Genomic DNA, 23,597 nt, shown 5'->3' with positions numbered 1-23,597 from the left:
GTAATCGTTATCAGACCATTTTGGGGCATTCCACTTGATCTTCGGGCTGGACATGCTTTCAAATCACCATAATTTTATTATCCTTATCCATTTGATGGGTCATGCATGTATATATACTAAGGACATTTATAATTATGATTTAACCGAATTATTGAATGAGATAGAACGTTTATTTGGCATCCAATGATTTTACTGGACATTAGTGAGATGCCAAGTTAACATTTAATCGTAAAAATTTTAGGCTTTTTTTTTCATTGAATTTTATAAAGTTAAATGTTTTTTTAGGAATTAAATGATAAGGTTGTATAAAAAATAGAATGCTATATGGTATTTATTATATTTTATAGAGTTCAATGCATTTTTGGTGCCTTAACTCCACGGTAAATGAACCAAATCAAATCATGGCGGTTGCAATCTTAGATGGCTCAAAAAGTTGTGGGTGGTCGGAGAACCCATTTTTAATGTATTTTGGATGTCATAATTACATACCAGACATTTACTCTTATGAATTTGAACATTGCGTACATTATTTTAGTTTATTGCATAACTTTTTGTGCCTAAGAACATGAAGTGGCACCTCGTGGTTGATCATGCAGCCAGGTTTGTGATATATATCCTGCCATAGGCTACTAAGAAATACATGATAAATAAAAAGATATAACTTATTTTATTTCTTAATTCTAAAAAAATCACAATTTTATGTTAATTAAAAGAATGTTTTCAAGAAACCGTAGAGTCATTAAAACCATATCCTTGAAATATTATGCTCGACCCCGAATGACCAGATAGCAATGATACTCGGGCAAACTTTTCAAATACATGGTTCTTTGAAACCTTCCTTCAAGTTCTCAACTAGTCAACCTCGTTATCAATTGGCAAAGAAAGTCAACGCAAATTCATATACACATGTACATAACAATAAAAAGAATCTCACACAACATTAATACAATGTTTTATTCAATGTTTTACAAATTTGTTTTGAGTTAATTATAGCTTGCGCTGCCATAGAAACGTTTGTAATCGGATTTCAAGACTTCTGACCAGGCAGGTGGTGATGGCCGGAACTAGAGGATGGTTCTCCAGCATCAACCACACCAGCAATATTGCCGGAATTCAAATGCAACCCTTTTCTGAAATTCTCCAACTCACTCTTCCTTATATCTTCTTCAATGTGTATATCATCTTCCACAGAAAGTATCACACTTTCAGTCCCATGTGGTCCTTGTACCATTCTCTCTGCCACATGTCGGTGTTCATCAATGTGCACATTTTCTGCCTTGCGAACCATCTTCTTCTTCTTCTTGAGAAAACACCACAACGCCGCCACCACAAATGCCAAGAAGAAAACACCACCACACGAGACAAACACCACCACAATGATTGTGGTATGGTTCCCCGGAGCCGGTGGAGGCGGTGGTGGGACGGCATGTGGTGGAGGTGGAGGGATCTTATGTGGAGGAGGTGGTGGTGGGATGGCATGTGGTGGTGGTGGAGGGATCTTATGTGGAGGAGATGGTGGTGGTGGGAGTGTTGGTGGCACTGCATGTGGTGGTGGTGGTGGTGGGATTGTATGTGGAGGCGGTGCTGAAGGTGTAGGGGTTGCAGGAGGTGGTGGTGATACGAAATGAGGAGATGGCGGTGGAGGAAAATGAGGGAAGTAATATTGAGTTTGATAAGAAGCCATTTGTAATTCGTAAATTTGAAAAAGAGATGAGTGAAATGGATAATGGATTAATTGAATTGATGTGTAGGAAAGGGTAGAGTGGTTGGTATTTGTAGTAGAAGATCGAGGAGATTATTACTTGCAAGTATCAAAAGACTTGGTGCACATTTTAAGTTCGCTTATTTTGCAAAACACTTCTCCATATTTTAAGGTTTGAATATTTTAAATCTTGGAACAGTGACACCCTAAGGGAAACTCTAGTCTTCTATTTCTTTTATATTTAAGTAATTAAACTAAAAATGTTGAAAATAATAAAATAGTCCAGGGTTAACATGGATCAAGTTGGGTTGGATTGATAAAACCCATCACCCTCATCTCCAGTCTTTTACATAAAATAGTGATCTTCAATAGTCCTTAATCTGCCATAGCATCAAGAACATATCCTTCATCCTTCATCACTCCTTTCAATTCCTTCAAAATCCCATATATTTCCCCTGAACTAGAATGCAACTCATCTCCCGAAACAAATAAATGTGTCTCCCCTCCCAATTTAATCCAACTACATCCAGGATGCTTCTTAACCCCCTTCTCTTTCATCTCCCTCCTCACTAAATTCACCTCCTCCCAATTCCCAGAAGCCGCATATATATTCGAAAGCAACACATAAGAAGCCGAACTTTCAGGCTCCAAACTCAACAACTCTTCACTCGCCCTTTTCCCCCTTCTTTTATCCCCATGAATCCTACACGCCCCAAGAAACGTAGCCCAAACAACCGCATTCGGTTTAAACTCAAGTTCATCGATTATCTCCTCAGCTTCTTTCAAATAACCCCATCTCCCATGAAGATCAATCAAACAAGAAACATGATCCATACGCGGTTTAATCTTATAAATACTTGTCATTTGATCAAACACTTCACGCCCTACTGACACCTTTCCCGCGTGACTACACGCCATGAGCACTTCAAGAAACGTGACATCATCGGGCTTTACCGTTGACTTTCTCATTTGGTCAAACACTTCCAACGCGTTTTCCGCATACCCGTTTTTCGCATACGCGCCAATCATCGAGTTCCATGTGATGACATCTTTTTTCGTGACCATTTCTTTGAAAACCTGTGAAGAGCTTATGATATCTCCGCATTTAGCATACATGTCGACTAATCCACTCCCTGTCAACTCATCCGAGTCAAAACCTGTGTGGAAAACAAGCGAGTGGACCCCGCGCCCATCCGGTAGAGACGCTGACGTGGCACATGCTTTCAGGACACTAACAAATGTTGCTTGATCCGGCATTGAATTGTGTCTTCGCATTTGTTGGTATATCACGAGCGCCTCGTCACCGGAATTGTTTTGGGCGAATCCGGATATTGCAACGGTCCATAAAACCGTGCTCTTCGGAATTGATAAGTCCGAGAACACAACCATGGAATCTGATTCCGCCTGGGATTTGAAATACATTCCAAGAAGAGATACCGAAAAGAATTCATTTTCAAAACCGTATTTTATTGCTAAATTGTGAATTTGTCTACCGAGATTTAATTTGGAAGGCTCGTTGCATCCGTCTAATATGCTTGCTAATGTAACTTCTGATGGATTCAATCCTTGAAACTGCATGTTCCTAAGAAGATTTACAGACACCTCAATGTTATTGTGAGCATATCCAGAAATTAAAGCGTTTATAGAAGCTACACTTTTCACCGGAATGGAATCGAAAACTTTTTGAGCATCGGAAACAACCCCACACTTGGAATACATATCAAGAAGAGAGCTTCCAGCATAAAGACTGGTTTCCATATTATATTTGACTAAAAGGGAATGCAATTGTTTGCCTTTGTTTACTGATTGAATATTTGCACAAGCACTGAGTATGCTCGCAAAGCAGTATTCATCAGGGGCAAACCCGTCATTTCGCATTCTCTGAAACATGCTGAAAGCCAACTCTTCTTCTTCTTCCTGAACGAACCCAACGATAATTGCATTCCAAGAAACGTTATCTCGGTTCTTGATCATGTTAAACTGTTTTATAGCGTCGTGTAAAGAGTTAGACTTTGCATACATGTCTACCAATGCATTTCCCACAAATAAGTTCATATGCAACTTGTTCTTGATGACAAGTGAATGAAATTGTTTCCCAATTTCGGGATTTTTTAGAGAAGAAGATGCACTTAGAACGCTGGTGTAAGTGAATTCATCAGGTTGGAAACCAGAATGTCTCATGTTTATGAATAGACTAATCACTTGATCAGAATCTTTATTCTGGGCATAACCTCCAAGCATTGTGTTCCATAAAACAATATTTTTCTCATCTAATGAATCAAAGACACTCCTAGCGGGACCCATTTCTTGACATTTTGCATACATACTGATTAAGGCGCTTCCCACGTAAACACTGGAAGATAACCCTCGTTTGGTTGCTTGAGCATGAACTTGTGAACCACAGTCAAGATCAAAGGTATTTGCAATAGCACTCAAAACACTTCCTAGAGTGGACCTTGTGGGTTTCAGATCAAATCTAGTCATGCTTTGAAAATAATCAATAGCTAAATCGTAATACCCTTCACGGGCATGCCCTGAAATCATGACATTCCATGCTACATCATTTGGATTGGGCATTTTGTCGAACAGATCGCGTGCATCATCAAGATGTCCTGATTCAACACATGCGCTTATGACAGTTACGAATGTTACTTGGTCTGGTATATGGCCCAGTTTCAACATATCTTGGAATAATCTTAGTGCTTTTTCGGGAAAACCAACTTGAACATAACCAGCAATCATCGCTGTCCAAGAAACGGTGTCAGGGCATACAGACCCATCAAATATCTCACATGCATCATGAACAAGGCCACATTTTGCATACATGTCGATAAGTGATCCTTCACAAAAGGAGTCACACATGAACCCTGTTTTGATAACGTGTGCGTGTACTGTTTTCCCCAACACGATGTCCGTCAATCTAGCACAAACCGATAAAACAATCGCATAAGTGAACTGATTTGGATACACCCCAGAAACCTGCATATCGCAAAATAGTTGTCCGACTTTTTCTAACATTCCGCGCCTCGAGTACATTGATAAAATTGGGTTCCAAGACAGTGTATCTTTTCGTTCCAACCTCGCGAAAGCTTTCTGAGCAAAGACCATGTTGCCGCATTTTGAATGCAAATCGACAATGGCATTGCCAAGTTTCCCTTGTGAATCAAAACCAAGTATCAAACTTTGGGCATGGATGAGTTTAACGGCTTTGGAGGCGTGTTCGAGTCTTTGAGGCAATTCGTCGAACAGCCTGCGGGATTGAATTTGTTTGCAGTTCTGCAGACATATTCTTAGAAGACGGGTGTATGCCTCATCTTCGAGGTTCAAAATAGGATGGCAGAATCCCCGCCGATCGGTTAACTGTTGCAAACTTGGCACACCGGGGCTGCAAAAAGTTCGTTTCGTTAACTTGATATATGTTCTTTTGTGACGCATCTTCGGGCGAGTTGGACATGACTCGGTAAGGCACTACCGAGTATTTTTACATTGGAATATATACTGGAACTACAGCAATCGCCGGAAGAAAAAAATATAGATAACAATAAATAAACGAGGCACCAACACAATCAATATTGAACGCTTGTGAAACTCGGGTGTTAGGTTTGTCTTTTGAAATGGTAAAAGTCCTTTTTGGAAAAGATAAATGGTAAAAGATGTTTGGTAAATTTATTTTAAAAGTGATTTTTGAATTTGAGATAGAAGGAAAAATAACTTTTTTGAAAAGTTAGGAAAACCTGATTTTTTGTAACTTTTCCAAAAAGTTCTTTTGCCTCTCAAAAAGACAAACCAAACACCCCCTAAAAAGGTGCAATTCATTTGTCAACCTACAATCTTATGGTGGTATAAACTATAGACGCCGACAAACTGCTTAAAATAAAAATGTCTTTATCCTTTGTATGTCATTTGACAATATATTATACGGATATTCTTCATACATATTTATAATTTAATTTTTTCCTTTATATAAATTTGTCATTTAAAATTTTTAATGCATTTTTAACTATTAAACTTGTTTTTTGTTTAAACATATATCATTATTACCTGCAATAGCATATAAAACCTATTTTACGGGAGTTTAAGTTCCACATCCGGCAACATTTTCGGCGTTCTTTACCGCTGGCGATATTTTTGGTTATCTTCTCTAGCCACATCAGATCTTGAACACACTTGCAAAGGCTTTGGAAGTCGTGGATGCTCTTAACCCTATAAACTACGTCTTCCAAATCATCTTCTCTATCGCAACTTCTTCTACAACATCTCCTTCGTCGGATGACCACAATCTTGCCACATCTATCAAGTTTAGAAAACACAGATAATCAAAATATCTCTTTGATTAATAGGAAAATAACTCAAAACCTATGTTGTGTTTTTATGTACAAACCATATCTCGGTATCTATACATACATACATATATATATATATATATATATATATATATATATATATATATATATATATATATATATATATATATATATATATATATACTCCTAAACTACCTAACTTGTAGAATAAGATTGCAATTAGGAAACATGACCAACTTGCCATATTTATTGATTACTTGGTCTCCAAGGTCCTACGTGACTTTAGGATTCCAACAATCACCCCCGAATCTCTAAGTCCTTCTAGAGAATTCTTCAACCCCAATCAAGCTCCGCGTTTCCTTGAACTTGGTTCGAGCTAATGGTTTCGTAAGAATATCTGCCCTTTGTTCTTCACCGGGAATGTATTCCACCTCCACTTGTTCCCTTTCGACACAATTACGAATGAAGTGAAACCTTGTGTGAATGTGTTTACTCCTTCCATGAAAAACGGGATTCTTAGTTAGTTCGATAGCCGACTTGTTATCTACTCTAAGAATAACTTTCTCTTGTGCTTTGTTCATGATTTCCCCAAGTAAATCTTGAAGCCATATTGCTTGACATGCACTCGCAGTGGCTGCCATGAACTCAGCCTCACAAGATGATAAAGCAACGGTGTCTTGCTTTTGTGAACACCGTGTAATTGGTGATGACCCATAGTAGAAAATGTGACCGGTTGTGCTTCTTCCATCATCCGGGTCAACATTGTGACTACTATCACTATAACCAATAAGCCGCTTTTGTCCCATTCTCTCGTACTTGATTCCGTATCCCGTTGTTCCTCGTAAGTACCTTAAAATGTGTTTGATTGCACCACCATGTGATACTCTTGGACTTTGCATATATCGGCTAACAACTCCAACCGCATATGCCATATCGGGTCTTGTTTGCAAGAGGTATCTAAGACATCCTACCACCTTTCGATATTATGTTGGGTCGATTCCGGGTTCATCTTCGGCCTTTGACAATTTATTTCCTGGTTCCATTGGTATGTGGGTCGGATTGCAATCATGTAAACCGTCTTCCTTTAAAATGCGTTGAGCATATGCTTCTTGGTTTATAATAATCCCCGATTCTTCTTGCTTAACTTCAATGCCAAGGTAATAAGTTAATCTTCCAAGATCCGCCATCTCAAAGTTCTTGGACATCTCTAATTTGAATCTCTTGATCATGCTCAAATTTGTACCTGTGACAAATAAATCATCAACATAAATTGCTAAAATTAGCAAGTTAGATCCTTCACATTTCCGGTACACCGATGGTTCTTTCATGCACTTTTGAAATTTCATATTCTTCAAAATCCCATCAAGCTTCGTGTTCCATGCTCGAGGTGCTTGTCTAAGACCATATAGTGCTTTAGTAAGGCGATATACTTTATGCTCGTTGCCTTTCTTTATATAGCCTTTCGGTTGTGACACTTAAACAGTTTCTTTTAATTCTCCATGTAAAAACGTTGTTTTAACATCCAAGTGGTGAAGCTCCCACCCATGAGTAGCTGCTAAGGCTATAAGATACCGAATGGTTTCAATTCGAGCTACCAGGGCAACCACTTCCTGAAAATCAATACCGGGTTGTTGCACGTAACCTTTAGCAACCAACCTTGCCTTGTATTTATTAATGGTGCCATCTGCATTTTTCTTTAATTTGAACACCCACTTGAGTCCAATTGGCTTCACGCCCATAGGTTTGTTCACAAGAGTCCAAGTATTATTTTTGTTTATCGACTTGATTTCCGCATCCATGGCCTTGACCCACTCTGGTTCTTTCTTCGCTTCTTCAACCGATACCGGCTCGTCTTTGGTTGTTAGAAGGAGTTCTTCGAGATTGTCAAGATCAAGCTCATAATCTTGAAATCGTCTTGGAGGTACTCTTGCTCTCGAGGGTCTTTGACTTGTAGCTCCTTGTTGAACATTATTATTTACCGGACTTGGTTGTTGGTTATCTTGTACTTCCCCTTCATCTCCAATCTCATGATCCGATTGAATTGGATCATTATTTACATTGTTTCCTTGGTTGGTGCTCGCATCGTCTCTTAGGTAGTCCCATGGTATTACGAATGAGCCCGGTTCTTCATTGTTGGTTCCTACTTCTTTATTCCAATCCCACCCTTTGGTTTCATCAAAAATAACATCTCGACTCACAATTATTTTTTGTGTTACCGGGTTAAATAATCGGTAAGCTTTCGTACCCGGTTCGAAACCAACATATACTAGCGGTCTTGATCTTGCATCCAACTTTTTTTGATTAACCGGTTCAACTTTTGCATGTGCTAGACACCCAAATATACGAACATTCTCTAAATTCGGTTTTCTTTTATACAACTTTTCGTATGGAGTTGTATCACCAAGGACTCTCGTATAAACACGATTGATTAGATTTGTGGAGTGATTTACCGCTTCTCCCCATAAGTAGTTTGGAACATGCATTGCCTTCATTATACTTCGTGTCATGTCCATAAGAGTTTGGTTTCTTCATTCCACAATTCCGTTTTGTTGTGGAGAGTATGGGGCGGTGAGATGGCGCTTGACTCCATTTTGCTCACAAAAAGAATTAAACTCGAGAGAGGTAAACTCACCTCCTCGATCACTTCTAAACACTTTCAAAGGCTTTCCAATTTCATTTTCCACCAAAGCTTTGAATTTTTTGAAGTGTGTAAACGCCTCACTTTTTTCTTTTATGAGATAAATCCACATAAATCGTGAAAAATCATCAATTAATGTAAAAATGTACCTATTTTGACCCTTGGTTGCCGGCGTGATCGAACCGCATAAATCGCCGTGAACAAGCTCCAATGGTTGTTTCGCTTTGTATGTCGTCATGGTTGGGAAGGACTTTCTTGTTTGCTTGCCGACTAAGCACGATTCACATAATTGATTCTCATGATATAATTTCGGTAACCCTTTGACTAAACCCTTCTTGGACATCTTTTTCATTGCCTCGAAATTGATGTGCCCAAGTCTTGCATGCCATCGCCACGCATTTTCACTTAGTCTTGAATGAAGGCAAATAGGAACTCCAATCTGTAATTTTATTTTATAAAGGCGATTTGAAGTTCTTTGTACTTTCATTAATAAGCAATTATCGGCATCGTGCATGGTTAAATAGTTATCTTTCATTCGAATATCACACCTGGCTTCAGTTGCTTGTCCGAGACTTATAATGTTGTTTTTGAGATCCGGTATGTAGTAAATCTCCGTCATCAGCCTTTGTTGACCTTTCTTGCCTTGGAAAAGTGTAGCACCTTTTCCCTTGATTTTTACACACGAGTTGTCTCCAAATTTAACCCTCCCGGTTATGCCTTCGTCAAGCTCGGAGAAAAATGACCGGTTCCCCGTCATGTGATTGCTCGCCTGTCACAACTAGAAATTTTATGTCTTGTAATCACTATACTCAAGTAAATGTTGAAATCAAAAACTCAAAAGCATGTATGATGCTTACTCAATGGAAAACAAAACCCCAATTCACTACATCAAGCAATTGGAAAACCCTAGAAGTTCTTGTTAAGTCCATTTTGGACTAGAACTTCCTTATTGGATCCAAATGGACCAATAAGCTTCCAATTGGACTATCATGGGCTTAGAACCCTAATTGGGCTCTAATTGGACCCACATTCATTTATTTCAATATTATGGGCCATATTGGGCCTAGAATGAAATAAATTGAAAGCTTTGATCCATGATTAACCCAATCTAGCTTATTAAAACATAAAAATCACAATTTTATTTTATAAGGCCAATAAATACCTAAGACTAACTCTAATATTGGGCTTAGGAGCAAAAAGCCAAACTTTTCCTTTCTCCTTCCATGTTCTCGGCCCAAAGCAAGCCCAAGAGAAGGGTTTGACTTTCTTGTGCCACATCATTATTACCTAATGGACATCCATGCAACATCTCATACTTCCATGTATGCACATCACTTCAAAAATCACTCTCTCCTCTCCTCCCTCTCACTCTCGGCCGAACACAACACACACACACTCACAAAATCCATCCCATTCTCTCTAGATCACTCAAGACCACTCCTTCCTCCTCACTCCAAAAATCTCGAAAATTAGGAGCTTTCAAGAGGAGCTTGCAAGTTAGTCATCATCTTAGGTAAGTTTTTACTCAATTCTATGATCTAGCTTCCTTGATCTATCAAATATCTCTTCTTAATTCATGAGAAATCATGATCTTGTATCTTAGAAACACCTCAAGGCCGAGATCTTCATCAAGGGGTGCTAAGGCCGAAAATCACCAAACTTTCTTCCATCTTTTCTTCCAAAAACCGAAAGCTTCAAACAAGGTGAGTTTCATACCCCCTTATTTTCGGTTTTTATAAGTTTTTGTGGGGGAGAATACTAGCAAAGGTGTAGATCCATCATTATGTGTATGTTGTGGTTGATTTCTATGCTTATATGTATGTTTTGTATGATTTTGATGCTAGATCTAGTTATGAAATGCTAAAAACCGAGATATGTATTTCATTATAGCATAAAATATACTACTACATGCAAAGTATACTAAGAAAAATAGCCAAATGGCTTGACAACACTTAATTTGGGCTAAAAACTCATTTTTTTGACATAAAATGTTGAAAATACAAAGTTGAAGGGCCTAAAATGAAATATTTCGAAATCTGATGGGTGATATGAGTCAAAACAGTTTACATAATGTATTTTCTGAAAATATACTATTTGGAGGGTTAAAAACATAAATTCCAAGCTTATTGGGCTAAAGATGACATTTTCGGCCCAATGAGGCCCAATATGCGAAATTTTCTGTTTTGGAGGACCAAAACTGCATTTCTCTGTAAAACAGTGGACTATAAGTGTTCCATGTACTTTTCAAAGTTTTAAAATGCTTTTCAAATTTAAAAAGGACCAAAGTTGCAAAAATTTTCCAAATTGAGCCAAAAATGTAAAAATTGCGAAAAAGAGGGGTTATAACCGAGAAAACTGCAATTTCAAGGACTTAAGCTGTTTTCTATGAAAAATATGCTGGAAAATACTTATTTCAATAATTTTTGGTATTAAAATGTCAAGAAAATTGATTTAAGGACCAAACCGGAAAGTTTTTAAATAAAGGGGTGAAAAGGGTAAATTTTACAAACACGGAGGGACTGAAAACAGAAAATTCTCAAGGCTAGTTCAATACATGCAATTTGACCAAATGATGGTACCACGCCTATCGACGAAATACAATACATTACAATACCAAAAGTCGTTGTCAAACGAATTGGTTCGGTCTCGAACCAATAAAAATCCGAAACTACTAACACGATGACACTATGACATTACGACATTACGATTCATAACTAATAACGATTGGGAAGTCACTATACATGCGAGTGTGCACAGACGTCTACGCACCATCTTTGGGCCCCAAAAGTGTAAAATCTTGTTTGTTGAGCCTAGCTAGCCCAATGACCTGATCTTAAGGCCCGAAGACCTCTCTCTTACGAAGTGTTGGGTTTTACCGATCCGACATAACGTAAAAGGACTTTCAATGGAAAACATGCTGTTGGTCCCCAAGGGTCCTTCAGTGCTGCTAGTAAAGTCTGTAACTCACGATTGCGGGTTGGGCTTCGGGCCTTTCGCAATTGCAATGGTCTTGAACGACGCGGGGAAATACCGAGGGTTTCGCACCTTCTCTTCTTCCCTCCGGTCGTGGGACTACACAAGTCCGGGAGGATTGAGTTGTGTGAAGAATTACGAGTGACGCCTAAGGGATCGCTTGTAAGGTTGTCGATTGGACGTTTTCATTAACGCACGTCACAACACTTCACCACCCACTGTATTCTCAATGCCTCCGGAGCTCAACGATTTCCTCTAACGCAACGAAACAACGGTACACAAACTAAGTAAAGCAAAGTGATAGGAAAACGTCGGGTTTTCCTAGGGTTTTCAACAAGTACAATTATGAATTACCGGTCGAATTTCACAACTCTTACGCTTACATCTATAGAATTCAAACAAGCATACTCATGGATCATCACCTATTTTTACACTATTCTATTTTTAGAAAATATCAGATTTTCTGATGGTTTTCAAACAATACATTGGATTTCAAACACTACTTATGAACTCACCAACATTTCATATGTTGACGTTTTCAAAATACTTGTATTCTCAGGTAACAGGTAAGGTGAAGGATGATTTGTACTCTATGACGTTTTGCTGTGGTTTAAGTAGTGTCAAACAGTTATTTTTGAGAATGTAATGTTTTGAAACAATGTAATGAATGTAAACGCTACCATTTGTATCATTCCAAATGTTGGTGATGTATAATGTTATGTTTCATGTATATGAATTGTGATGGTATTCAATGAGTCACGATAGCCCTCGGACGTTTCCGCCGTCTGGTTCGGGGGTGTGACATCGCCCCATTATCCAAATACCACACATCGTTTTCTTGTGAGTTGTATCGAGACGGTATCACCTTTTCTTCATTTAAAAACACGGTCTCGTGTAAAAATACAGCCTCGTCGGTATCGTCATATTCAACAAAATTACTTTCTTGTAATTTTTTGATTCGGTCCGGACATTGAGACGCGAAGTGGCCCGGTTTATCGCACCGGTAACAAATAATATTGGAGCGGTCCTTTTTAGGTTTGCGGTTCGTTTCAGAATTAGAATTGGGGTTTCCTCCTTGGGCTTGTGTTGTTTTATTTTGGTTTATTCCGTGTGGGGTTTTTTTGAATTTGGGCCCATTTGAGTTTTGTGATCCAGCAGACCCAGACCCGGATCCTTCATGCTGATTATACCCACCCGATCCACCAGCCCCTTTCCATTTGCCCTTCGACGCTGTTCTTTTTCGATTCGAGCTATGATCGACGAACAGGGCCCTCGTCTGACCCTCACCTCCGGTCTCGTCCTCCTCCCTAATCCTTTCTTCATACGCCTTTAGCCGTCCTACTACATCTTCAAATCCGACGGTTTTCAAGTCGAGTACCTGCTCTAATGATGCGACGATGTAGATGAACTTTGCCCTTGGTAATGATTTCATGAATTTCTTCACCATTCTTTGTTCATCGATCGATTCACCTAGTGCGGCTGCCTTGGATGCAATTCCAGACAGCTTTCCCGTGAAAGAGTCGATCGACTCCGACTCAGTCATCTTCAACCGATCGAAATCGGACATTAAGGTCTATAATCGTGCTTCCTTCACACGGTCAGCCCCCATGTGTCTTGATTTGATTGCTTCCCAAAGTCCCTTGGAAGATTCTTGTTCACCAATTTGGATTATGAGTTCTTCAGGTATCGATTGATAAATTAAACCTATTGCTAAATCATCTTTGTCTTGATTTTTTGTAGTTCCAGGTTCAATTATCTCCCAAGCTTTGTGAATCTTTAATACTACCTTCATTCTCATTGACCACACCATGTAATTTGTTGACGTGAGCATAGGGCACTGAACAGAGGTTGATCCAATTTCTTTCACCCTCACCGAAGCCTCTCCATCCCCTCCTGACATGTTGATCTTCTTATCAACAGGTAAGATTTGATCTCACAGCTTCTTGACTCAAGCTCTGATACCAATTCAAGTTTAGAAAACACAGATAATCAAAATATCTCTTTGATTAATAGGAAAATAACTCAAAACCTATGTTGTGTTTTTATGTACAAACCATATCTCGGTATCTATACATATATATACATATATATATATATATATATATATATATATATATATACTCCTAAACTACCTAACTTGTAGAATAAGATTGCAATTAGGAAAAATGACCAACTTGCCATATTTATTGATTACTTGGTCTCCAAGGTCCTACGTGACTTTAGGATTCCAACAATCTAAACCTCCATCATCATTTGTAACATCCGGATCTTTGAGGTATGAATTTTAAAGTAATTTATAAGTTTTGGATGGCTACGGCGTGGTGGAGTTATCACCACGACGTGGCATGACCTACATTAAACGCATATCTCATTTATGTCATCACGACGTGGGCACTTAGTGGTCATAAGGTGATGACGGTTCGCGGTGAATCCCTAATTTTTCGGGCTCAAGGCCCTATTTAAAGGGTGTGATGGTTAGGGTTTCCTCCACTTTCAGCCTCCATCACCTCCTATAGTATTCTTGAGCAACCTTATCCTACTTGCAAGTTTTGGAGCTCATTTTGGTGTTTGTGTGGCCTTGGAAGGAAGAAGAAGGATCTTTTGTACATGGATCAAGCAAGCTACTCTGCCCTACTCCGTGTGTGCATCTTATGGACAATTTGTGAGTTCTCAGGTTCTCTTCTTAGTGATGTCATCCTTTTAGATCTAGGTTATTTGGCATGTTTGGTCCATATGTAACATCCCAAAAAAAATTCAAGATAAAAATTTCATTTCTAAGATCTAATAGTCATGACAAAACGACCAAAGTGCAACATCCCAAATTCATTACCAAAAATTTCATGTTTAATTAAGTATTTATAAAAGAGGAATTTTAAATCATTGATAGTGCCAACTCTTATCATAGTCAAAACTAGTATGTCAAATAACCAAAACATGTCATAGAAAAGCAATATCATAGTACAAATCCCAAAGATCTCATAATACGAAAAATCATAGTGTGATGTGTTGCGATCATGTCGGCTCCTTTCCTTTTAAAGAATAAGTACCTAAAACCAAAACTAAAAATTGTAACCATGAAGCTTAATAAGTTCCCCCATCATACCACATAACAACATATTGTCAGGAATATCTGGATGCCCAGCCTAGCCTACCCTGTCATATCTGGATGCTTGACCTACCCTGTCAAGCATATTTGAGTGGTCGACCTATCATGTCAGCATATATGGGTTCCTAACCTACCCTCTAGTGTATTTCAACTGATTACGGGGTTTATTTCGCCCCTACCACTACCACATAATATCATACCATAAACATACTGTCAGACATATCTGGGTGCCCAACCTACCCTGTCAGGCATATACAGGTGCCCGACCTATCCTCCAGTATATTTCAACCGATTACGGGGTCTATTTCGCCCCTACGACTACCACAGAATAACATAGCATATATGCACATAGATGTCATCAGATAGTGGCAAACAAAATAATTATCACACAGACAATTATCTCTACTACAAACAACTACTAATGAGCCGACATTAGTGTCTCCACCCACTCATACAGGGAATATAACTCACATTGCACTGCTGAAGTCCCGCGGATAAAACTCTAGCTGCTAGATGACAGATTCCCGAACTGTCAACATCAAAACAACATCTAATTAACAATTGAGTCCCAAACCATGATCCATAATCCATACTTAAGGTAAAATAACCATTTTACCCCTAGTCCAACAGGATACATAACTAAGGTCCAAAACTATCAAATCCATAAAACCCATCAATGGCCCAATTTTCCAAATTAGGCCCAAACCCTTACATGGGCCTTTCCATAAAGCCCATTTACCTTTCTGAACCAATGATTTTCCGATAGCCCAAAGGTCCAAGCCTATTGGGTTCGATCAAGGCCTAACTACATTAGGCCCACTAAGGCCCAATTCATCATCCAATGCCTATTAGGGAAAGCCCAACAAGGCAAGACCAACCATAAGTCCTTTACTCTAAAATCCTTAGTCCATTACGAGCCTAAACCAAAGGATAAGTCTAATACCAAGCTAACCAACAATCAAAGAGCCCAAAACTTCCACAAGTGATGCTCACATCATGAGCACCTTATGCGCACGTCGTGAGGTCGTGACTTTGTCCCATAAACTTCCTTGAACATGCTCTCACGTCGTGAGGCTTCATTCCTCACGTCGTGAGTCCAAATCTAACCAAAAATGAGCATTAAGCTCCTAATCCATTAAGCTTTAACATGGGACAGTCTAGAGGGTCTTCCTTGACCCTAAGGACCATAAAAATCAAATCTTTTCAGTCACATATATCAAATACATGACTTAAACACCAAATTAGGTCAAAATGAAGGAAAAAGGGCCAAGACTCAAACTTGGAGTCCAAAACCATGACCAAAGTCCAGATCTAGAACTTATAGGACTTAAGGTACCAACATAATCCATAAAGTTGCCAACTTCATGGATTCCATGAATGCTAACCAACATTACAAGCCATAAAATGCATGGAAAATTAGAACTAGCAAGCAAGGAAAGGAAAGGCATGAGCTTGAGAGCTTATAAAGGTCCAAAATCTCCTCAACTAGCTGATGATGAAGCCAAGATGCTAACAAACACACCACCAATGATCTTCTTCTTCCTCAAAGGGTCTCAAAGCTTCAAAATCTCTTGAATAACACCAAGAATGACTAAGGACTTCAATGGGGGATGTGATTAGGGTTTCCAGAGGTTTTGGGGGTGAAATAGGTTGAGGAGAAGCAACCCTAATCATCTTATACCTTTAAATACCCGAAAATAAGGGTTTCAGAGCATTAGGCGCTTCTCACGTCGTGAACACTTCATGCTCACGTCGTGAGCCTTAAGTTATCTTGGTCAACAAGTTAACGATCACTCACGCGAACCACTCCAACTTCAAACGGCCATAACTTCTTCGTTTCAACTCCATTTTTGACGAACTTTATATCCATGGAAAGGTGACGAGAAGCCCTACACTTTTCTAGCCACTCGCCCTTACCTAAAAACTTTCCGAACAAGAACCCAAAATCCCTAAAAGTCTGAGATCTCAAATTACGATTATACCCTTGGCCTTCGAAGACATAATCGAACACGTGGATCACTTAAACCATGGAAACTGCATCTGAAATAGGCTAAATCCTTCCTTTCTCAAATCTCTAAACCCATGACCACAGATGATTGGGTCACAGCCCCAAGCAACGGAGCAAATTTGAAACCGAGTGTTAAAAAAAATGTATCATACAAAAATAATACCATAGTACAAATCTCAAAATCATGTAATTGCGGAAAACATGGGAAGATGTTGTGCGATCAAGTCGGGCCCTTCCATTTTGAGCTAGAAATACCTGAAACGTAAACTAAAAATCATAAGAACAAAACTTAGTGAGCTCCCCAAAAATACCTCATACCATACATGCATAACAATCAAAGCAATATTGCGTCTATTTCAACCCCTTTTAGCCTTTTTCAACTGGTACTAAGTATGTTTTAACCCCTTCGGTCTCTTTCAACCGGTACTAGGTCTATTTCATCCCCAACAGCTAACACATATAATCATAACAGTAAGAGTCACTGAGACATCAAGCATATACATGCATAACATGTAATTATCACGTAGATAATCATCATCCTACAAACATATTCTAGTGGGCCGACATTGGTGGCTTCAACCCACGGATACAGTGAAGGAAACTCACCTCAGACTGAAGATATTAAATCACACTCGATCTGTTGACTCATGAAATCCTCTCACCAAATCACAAGTAATAAAACCCTAATTAGAATTAGGTCAGTAACCCAATCCGAGAATCCAAACCCTAAATCCTGACCGTAAGGGTAAAAGGTTGTTTTACCCTTCCCTTATTGGGCCTAACATACCAAGGCCCAAATCCAAACTAGCCCAAAAGTCCAAAAGGCATTCCTAGTCCAATATGGGCCCAAATATATAAAGGCTTAGCTTAGAAAACTTATGGTCCAACAAGGGCCCAAAACCCTAAAGCCTAAGCTAACCCGAAACTAGAAGCCCAACCCCCCCCCCCCCCTTCGTGAGTATGCTCAGCGTACCCAACGTACTCGGATGCTTCACCATATCGGGACCCCAGGTGTGTACGCTCTGCATACATCTGCATACGCCCGGTGTACACCCCAGTTGTCCAGTTCCTCCTTTTAAGGTCTTAATTAGTTAATACCTAATGTCCGATTTTAGATCTAAGCTTATTAAAACATATTAAGCCATAAAGTCGCAAACTTTATGCTTTTGCATGTCTTAATGGGACTCAAATCATGGATTTATCCTTCTATATTCCTTAAGTGGTCCCCAACTCATGCATGGTTGAGTTCGAACCTCTAAGATCCAATTTTTATGACTTCATGCACTCTTAAGTGTTCAAAAGGACAACTCAAATGGTCTGGAGTAGTCCATACTCCATATGACCAAAGTTATGGGACCAAAAATTCTAAATCTGACCACCAAAAGAGATCTAAGCAAGGAACCATCAAGGTAAGAAGTTTTTACCTCCAAAAGCTTGCAATGAAGAAGATAACCCTAGATCTTGAAGCTCCAACTCCAACAATGCTCCACCACCAAGTCCTTCTTCTTCAAGATCATAAAAGAACACCTAAAAACTCTTAATAAGATCAATAACACTCTTAAGATGGCTAGGGTTTAAGATTATCTCAAAAAGACAATGGAGGTTGATAAGGTGAAGGAATTTAGGGGACTTAATGAGCTTAAATAAGATGCAAACCTTAAAAATTAGGGTTGCCCCTGTTTTGCATACGCCCTGTGTACGCATGGGTACGCGCAGCGTACTAGAGGGACTGTCCCGACTCATGCACGCTCACTAGTACGACCGGTGTACCTTACGTACGCCCAACGTACTAGGGTCCAAGGAAGAAAAATTACAATAATTACTAAGGGTTTACGTGACAAATCAGATGTTACACCATATTTGAGTTTTGAACGGACGAAAGTGATAAAGTTTGCAACTTTATGGCTTACCTTGGTCCCTAGGTCATTTTATCTTCTCGATCTAGAATTTTGTGTAGTTTTGGTAATCATGTATGAGATTTAGGTCCCTTTTCTCATGTTTCTGACCTAGTTTGGGGAAGAACATGCATGGGGCATGCATGTCCATAAAGTTTAGATTTTATGACCCTTTGAGCCCTTAGAAGCCATTTGGAAAGTATGGGCTAAGTACTTAACTGATTAAGAGCTTGAGCAAATAAGTTGTTTTCGAATTATTGCCACGATGTGACAAATTGGGTATCACGACATGGCAAAAATGGAGATCACAATTGTTTTTTCGAGAAGGTCCCACGACGTGGCCAAGGGATGACCACGACGTGGAAGTCAACTGATGTTGACTTTTAACCGGGTTTGACTTTTAATGAAATTGATAGTTTTTGGAGGGTGGACTAAGGGTGCTAGTTGTCTTTGTGAATTGAATTTTCTCACTATACTATGTAGGATGCTAGTTGTCTTTGTGATACTTGAATGGAAGACCAGGGTTTGGCCCTTGGCATTTGTATGAAAGACCAATGTTTGGCCCATGACATTTGTATGAAAGAACAGGGTTTAACCCTTAGCAATTGTATGGAAGACCATGATCTAGCCCCTAACACTTATACAATTAAAGACCATGATTTGGCCCACGGTAGGGGGTAAGACTATGATTCAACCCATAACACCTTTTTGGGTTGAAATAGACACGTTATGTATGACATGTGGTATTTTGAGGAACTCACTAAGCTTTGTACTTACAGTTTTATGGTTTAATTATTTCAGGTTCTTCAGGTTCCAAGGGTAAGAGTCTGACATGGTTGCATCACATCCACAAGAGCTTGTCAACTATTCAAAGGGTGGAAAGGGTATGTGAAGGGGGAGAAAAGGTATCGGTGAGTGGAGGTTGTGAAAGACCTCTGTCTTTGAACAAAACCCATTTTAGGCGTCCACCGAAGCTTACGTTTGTTGGAAATGTTATCGGAGGTTGAACTCAAATCCATAAAACAAGTTTTACTTGCTATTGCACGTAATAGTGGTATATTTTTAACAAAAAAAAAAAGTTAACAGCTACGTATACAAAAGATATAATTAGTTACCCTTTCAAACCATTATCTCTATATTATGTTTTGTAACATATAATATAAGAAATCCCACCTATTTTACTATCCATCTTTCAATTCAAGAATTAAAAGTCTCAAAAAATTTAAAAAACATGAATTGGAAAGAAAATTAATAGAGTCCACCTGATTACATGAGGGAAATAAGAAAAAGAAATTAGTGATTTACTCTAATAATTTAAAGAAAATTATTGAATTCATCTTGCATGAGGCTAAATTACTCTTTAACTTTTACTTTGAATTAATTTTTCTTTTCTGTTTTTCGTCCCTAACCAATATAAAATTTGTTTTTCTATATTTTATAATTTTATTTGTATTTATTTTTACTATTAGTTTTATATTTTCTAATAAAATAAATTGAAATATTCTATTTCTCTCTCGCTCCCACCGTCTTAATTCACCTTCCTTTGCCTTTCCTCATTCTATTGTCAGATACTACTTCCCTCCAACTATCGTCTTCCTTAAATGTTGCCAATAATCTAGGTATCCCTCGGCAAAGAAAACATGTCATTTCCATAGCTATAAAATAAAGAAGATGACTGATCATAGTTTACAAGTTTAAAATACTATAAGCATTCTTGAAAATAACAAACCTAAAAAAAAGATGGATACCTTATTCTTTTATTTATATATATATATATATATATATATATATATATATATATATATATATATATATATATATATATATATATATATATATTAAAATTGTGAAGAAAAGGAACAATAAATCTAGGTCATATTTTGCCATTTTGTAAATTATTAGTAGCTACGTGTTGTTCCGTCTTTCTTCACCGTTTTCTCATCCAATTGGATTCCGATTTCTGTACTTCTTCTCCACCATTTCCTAACCGACCTCATTTTTTATTTGTGTTTTTATCAGTCACTTTCTTCTTTACATTCTACCTGTCGTGCGCAACTACTCAACTCCTTATCATTCCACGTTTCCTTCACCGCCTCTTGACCCAATCGATATATCCAGTTTCTTCCACCGCCTTTCACTGCTTCAATTCTCTTTCCCCTGAGTCACCGCCTCTCTCATCGGATTACTTCAAATCCATGCGAATACACACAGTGGATTTTATTCTCTAAAAATCGTTTCTGCTTCACACCTCCCACCGCCAACGCCATTGGATTCATGTATCCTCCTTGGTGATTGTCTTTGCTTATGCTTTGTGGAGGTTTGTTTTTGTTTTGATGTTTGTTTATTCTTTAATTGCACACCCATTTTATGGAGATGATGGAGAAGACATCGTCGAACCAGGTGAACTTCTTCATGAACTGGGATTTTGGTCGGCGATTAGGACTTTCAATTGACTTCTGTCCGATTTTCCACCAAGTTTCTCATTCCATGAATTTCTCATAAGGGATCAAGTGTCGATTTTGAGAGAGACAGAGTCGATTGCAAAATCAACTTCGTTTATAAACTTCTGCTTCTAGGTATTTCTTTTTTTTCTCCAACACACGTCTACGATTCACTTGATTTGCAAGACTTTATACTTCTCTTCTACATCGATTTTCCCTGTTCTGCTTTCGAAATGGAAAGATAGAGTGAGAAAGGGGCAAATAATCATCTTCCTGTATATAACTTTTCAATTTAGCTTTTTTATGCTTATGACAACCTTTTTATTCTTATGTCGATTTTTTTTTGGGTTATTTGTATCTCAGGCTATAAATGACTTCATTTGAAGCTCACCGAGCTAAGGATTAGATTTTGTTGATGGGGCGATGCAGGTATTAGAAAAATTAGTATGCTAACTTTTATTTAATGTTCTTAGCATCACCTTCTTTTAATTTTTTTTCCAGTTTTTTTAGTGTCTGAGGATTGGAGTTTTTGCTCACTCGACTGTGAATTCAGTGACCCCACGCAATTCCATCGTCTATAGTGAAAAGGTATGTTTCTCTCTAATTTTAACAGTACAGATTTTCATTGAATTGATTTTCTATCTTTTCTTCCCTTATGATTTCCTACAGTATTATTCAACTCTATTATGAATTGAAATGTTAATTCAAAAATTATTTGTTTGTGTGATATTCTTATATGTCTACTGGGTAAAGATTGCAAGCTTAAACTGTGGAGTTTTGATCATGCCTATAACCTATTTGATGAAATGTTTTAACTAATAGTGATCCATGTTTCTGTTTTTGCTAATTATTGAGTACTTAATGAATAATTTTCTGTACAGTGGCTTAATATTCGCTATGTTTTGACCCTTTTGTATTGTGTTTGTTACTCTGAAAAGGAAAGATCTTCAAGAACCCAAGTTTGAAAATGGCTCAACAGAGCAGATTCAGGAAATTGTCAAGGAGCTCGAATCTTTTTTGCCGGCAAAGCAGGATCTTTGTTGACCCGAGTTTGAAAAAGGCTCAAATGAACACACCATATGGGTACACCAAGATTCTGCTTTTCAAAACACTATCAAAGTCCTCTCTACTGCTTAAATTGATGGTAAGCTAAAACTCGACTTTGGGAAGTCGGACAACCATTTGGGTACATCAGATGTCTTTAAGCCTCCATCTTTCATGACCTTAGAGTAACCCGGAGGCAAAGATCAGAAACAATGTTCATCTGAGGTGCAAGATTCTCAAAAAGCTAGTTGGATCCTAACTGTAACTAATGTCAGCAAAGAATTAGAAGTGAGGTGCTACTTACCACCAAAGGCATTTGAAAAATAAAGAAAACGGTTACAAGTTTGTTAGTTCTAAGGTGTAACGCCCTAAAATTTACCGGTTAAAATTTTCATTTTTAATTTAGATGAAAACGTAAAGTATCATTACAAACATTCATGATAAAAATCCATGTCCGAAAAACCGGTGACATCATAATCAGAATTCAGAGTACATCCCAGAAAATCTGTAATGCGGAAACAAAAGGCGTATGTGTGATATGCTGCTACCGCGCCGGCTCCTTTCCCCTAGATGAAGAGGTACCTGAAATCAAATTGCAAACCGTAAGCACAAAGCTTAGTGAGTTCCCCCAAAATACCCCATACCATGCAAGCATATAACAAACAACATTCAACTATGAGATACGGGCCCTGCCCACACTCGTGAAGATACGGGCCCCGCCACACTTTGCTATCTGGGAGATACGGGCCACGCCCACACTCGTGGAGATACGGGCCCTGCCCACACTTCACTATCTGGGAGATACAGGCCTAGCCCACACTCCACTCTCGGAGAGATACGGGCCTAGCCCACACTCAACCGCCAACTCATATCATACAAGTATTACACAGACAACAAGTATAGACAGCTCTATCATACTAGCATATATCGTAATCACTCAATTAAGAGATACGGGCTCGGCCCACACTCTAATACTAACATCTCGTCTATATGGGCCGGCCTTGGTGCCTTAGACCCGTTACTACTGAAAGTAAACTCACCTCGAAATGGCTGCTGGTGTGTGTGGGAACCGACTGTCTGCTGCTGCTGCTACTCCGGGAATCCTGCGGCTGTAATTCCCACACATACTCAATCAATCACTATTTACTGCCTTTTTGGGTGAAATGACCCTTCCCCCCCCCCCCCAACCCCCGCGACCATGCCCTAAGTCAAAGTCAGAGTCAACTTCCAGTTGACCCGACTTGCCGAGTTGGCTATCCAACTCGTCGAGTCCATGTCCAAATGACTATCCAGGGTTCTATTCCTACTCGTCGATTTAGGCGTTGACTCGACGAGTTCTCCATCCAAACTGATGTTCAAGTCCTTCATCCTACTCGCCGAGTTGTATGAACAACTCGTCGAGTTCATCTTCATCCGATGAACACTCATGCTTAGACTCGCCGAGTTGTATGAACAACTCGCCGAGTCTGTTCTTGATCTATGAAGA

At 38.8% G+C, this 23,597-nt stretch overlaps 2 protein-coding genes across 2 annotated transcripts; both read right to left on the bottom strand.

The window, feature by feature from the left end:
- Positions 1-913: 913 nt before the first annotated feature.
- On the bottom strand, positions 914-1,863 carry TED6 (tracheary element differentiation-related 6). The gene has a single exon (XM_078993541.1). The coding sequence runs from the start codon at positions 1,682-1,684 to the stop codon at positions 1,028-1,030; it is 657 nt and encodes a 218-aa protein (XP_078849667.1). The 5' UTR covers positions 1,685-1,863; the 3' UTR covers positions 914-1,027.
- Positions 1,864-1,914: 51 nt separating this feature from the next.
- Positions 1,915-5,206, bottom strand: LOC145045118 (Pentatricopeptide repeat (PPR) superfamily protein). Its single transcript, XM_078993480.1, has one exon. It carries the CDS (start codon positions 5,135-5,137, stop codon positions 2,078-2,080), a length of 3,060 nt encoding a protein of 1,019 aa, XP_078849606.1. The 5' UTR covers positions 5,138-5,206; the 3' UTR covers positions 1,915-2,077.
- Between the last annotated feature and the right edge of the window lie 18,391 nt (positions 5,207-23,597).

Source organism: Lactuca saligna, chromosome 1, assembly GCF_052625555.1.
Source record: "Lactuca saligna cultivar CGN05327 chromosome 1, ASM5262555v1, whole genome shotgun sequence".
NCBI lineage: Eukaryota > Viridiplantae > Streptophyta > Magnoliopsida > Asterales > Asteraceae > Lactuca > Lactuca saligna.
Note: the sequence above shows the minus strand (reverse complement) of the source record. Positions and strands in the feature narration are given on the sequence as shown.

Excerpts from the sequence above, each read along its gene's own strand:
- TED6 (XM_078993541.1), bottom strand. The coding sequence starts at position 1,684 with ATGGCTTCTTATCAAACTCAATATTACTTCCCTCATTTTCCTCCACCG.
- LOC145045118 (XM_078993480.1), bottom strand. The coding sequence starts at position 5,137 with ATGCGTCACAAAAGAACATATATCAAGTTAACGAAACGAACTTTTTGC.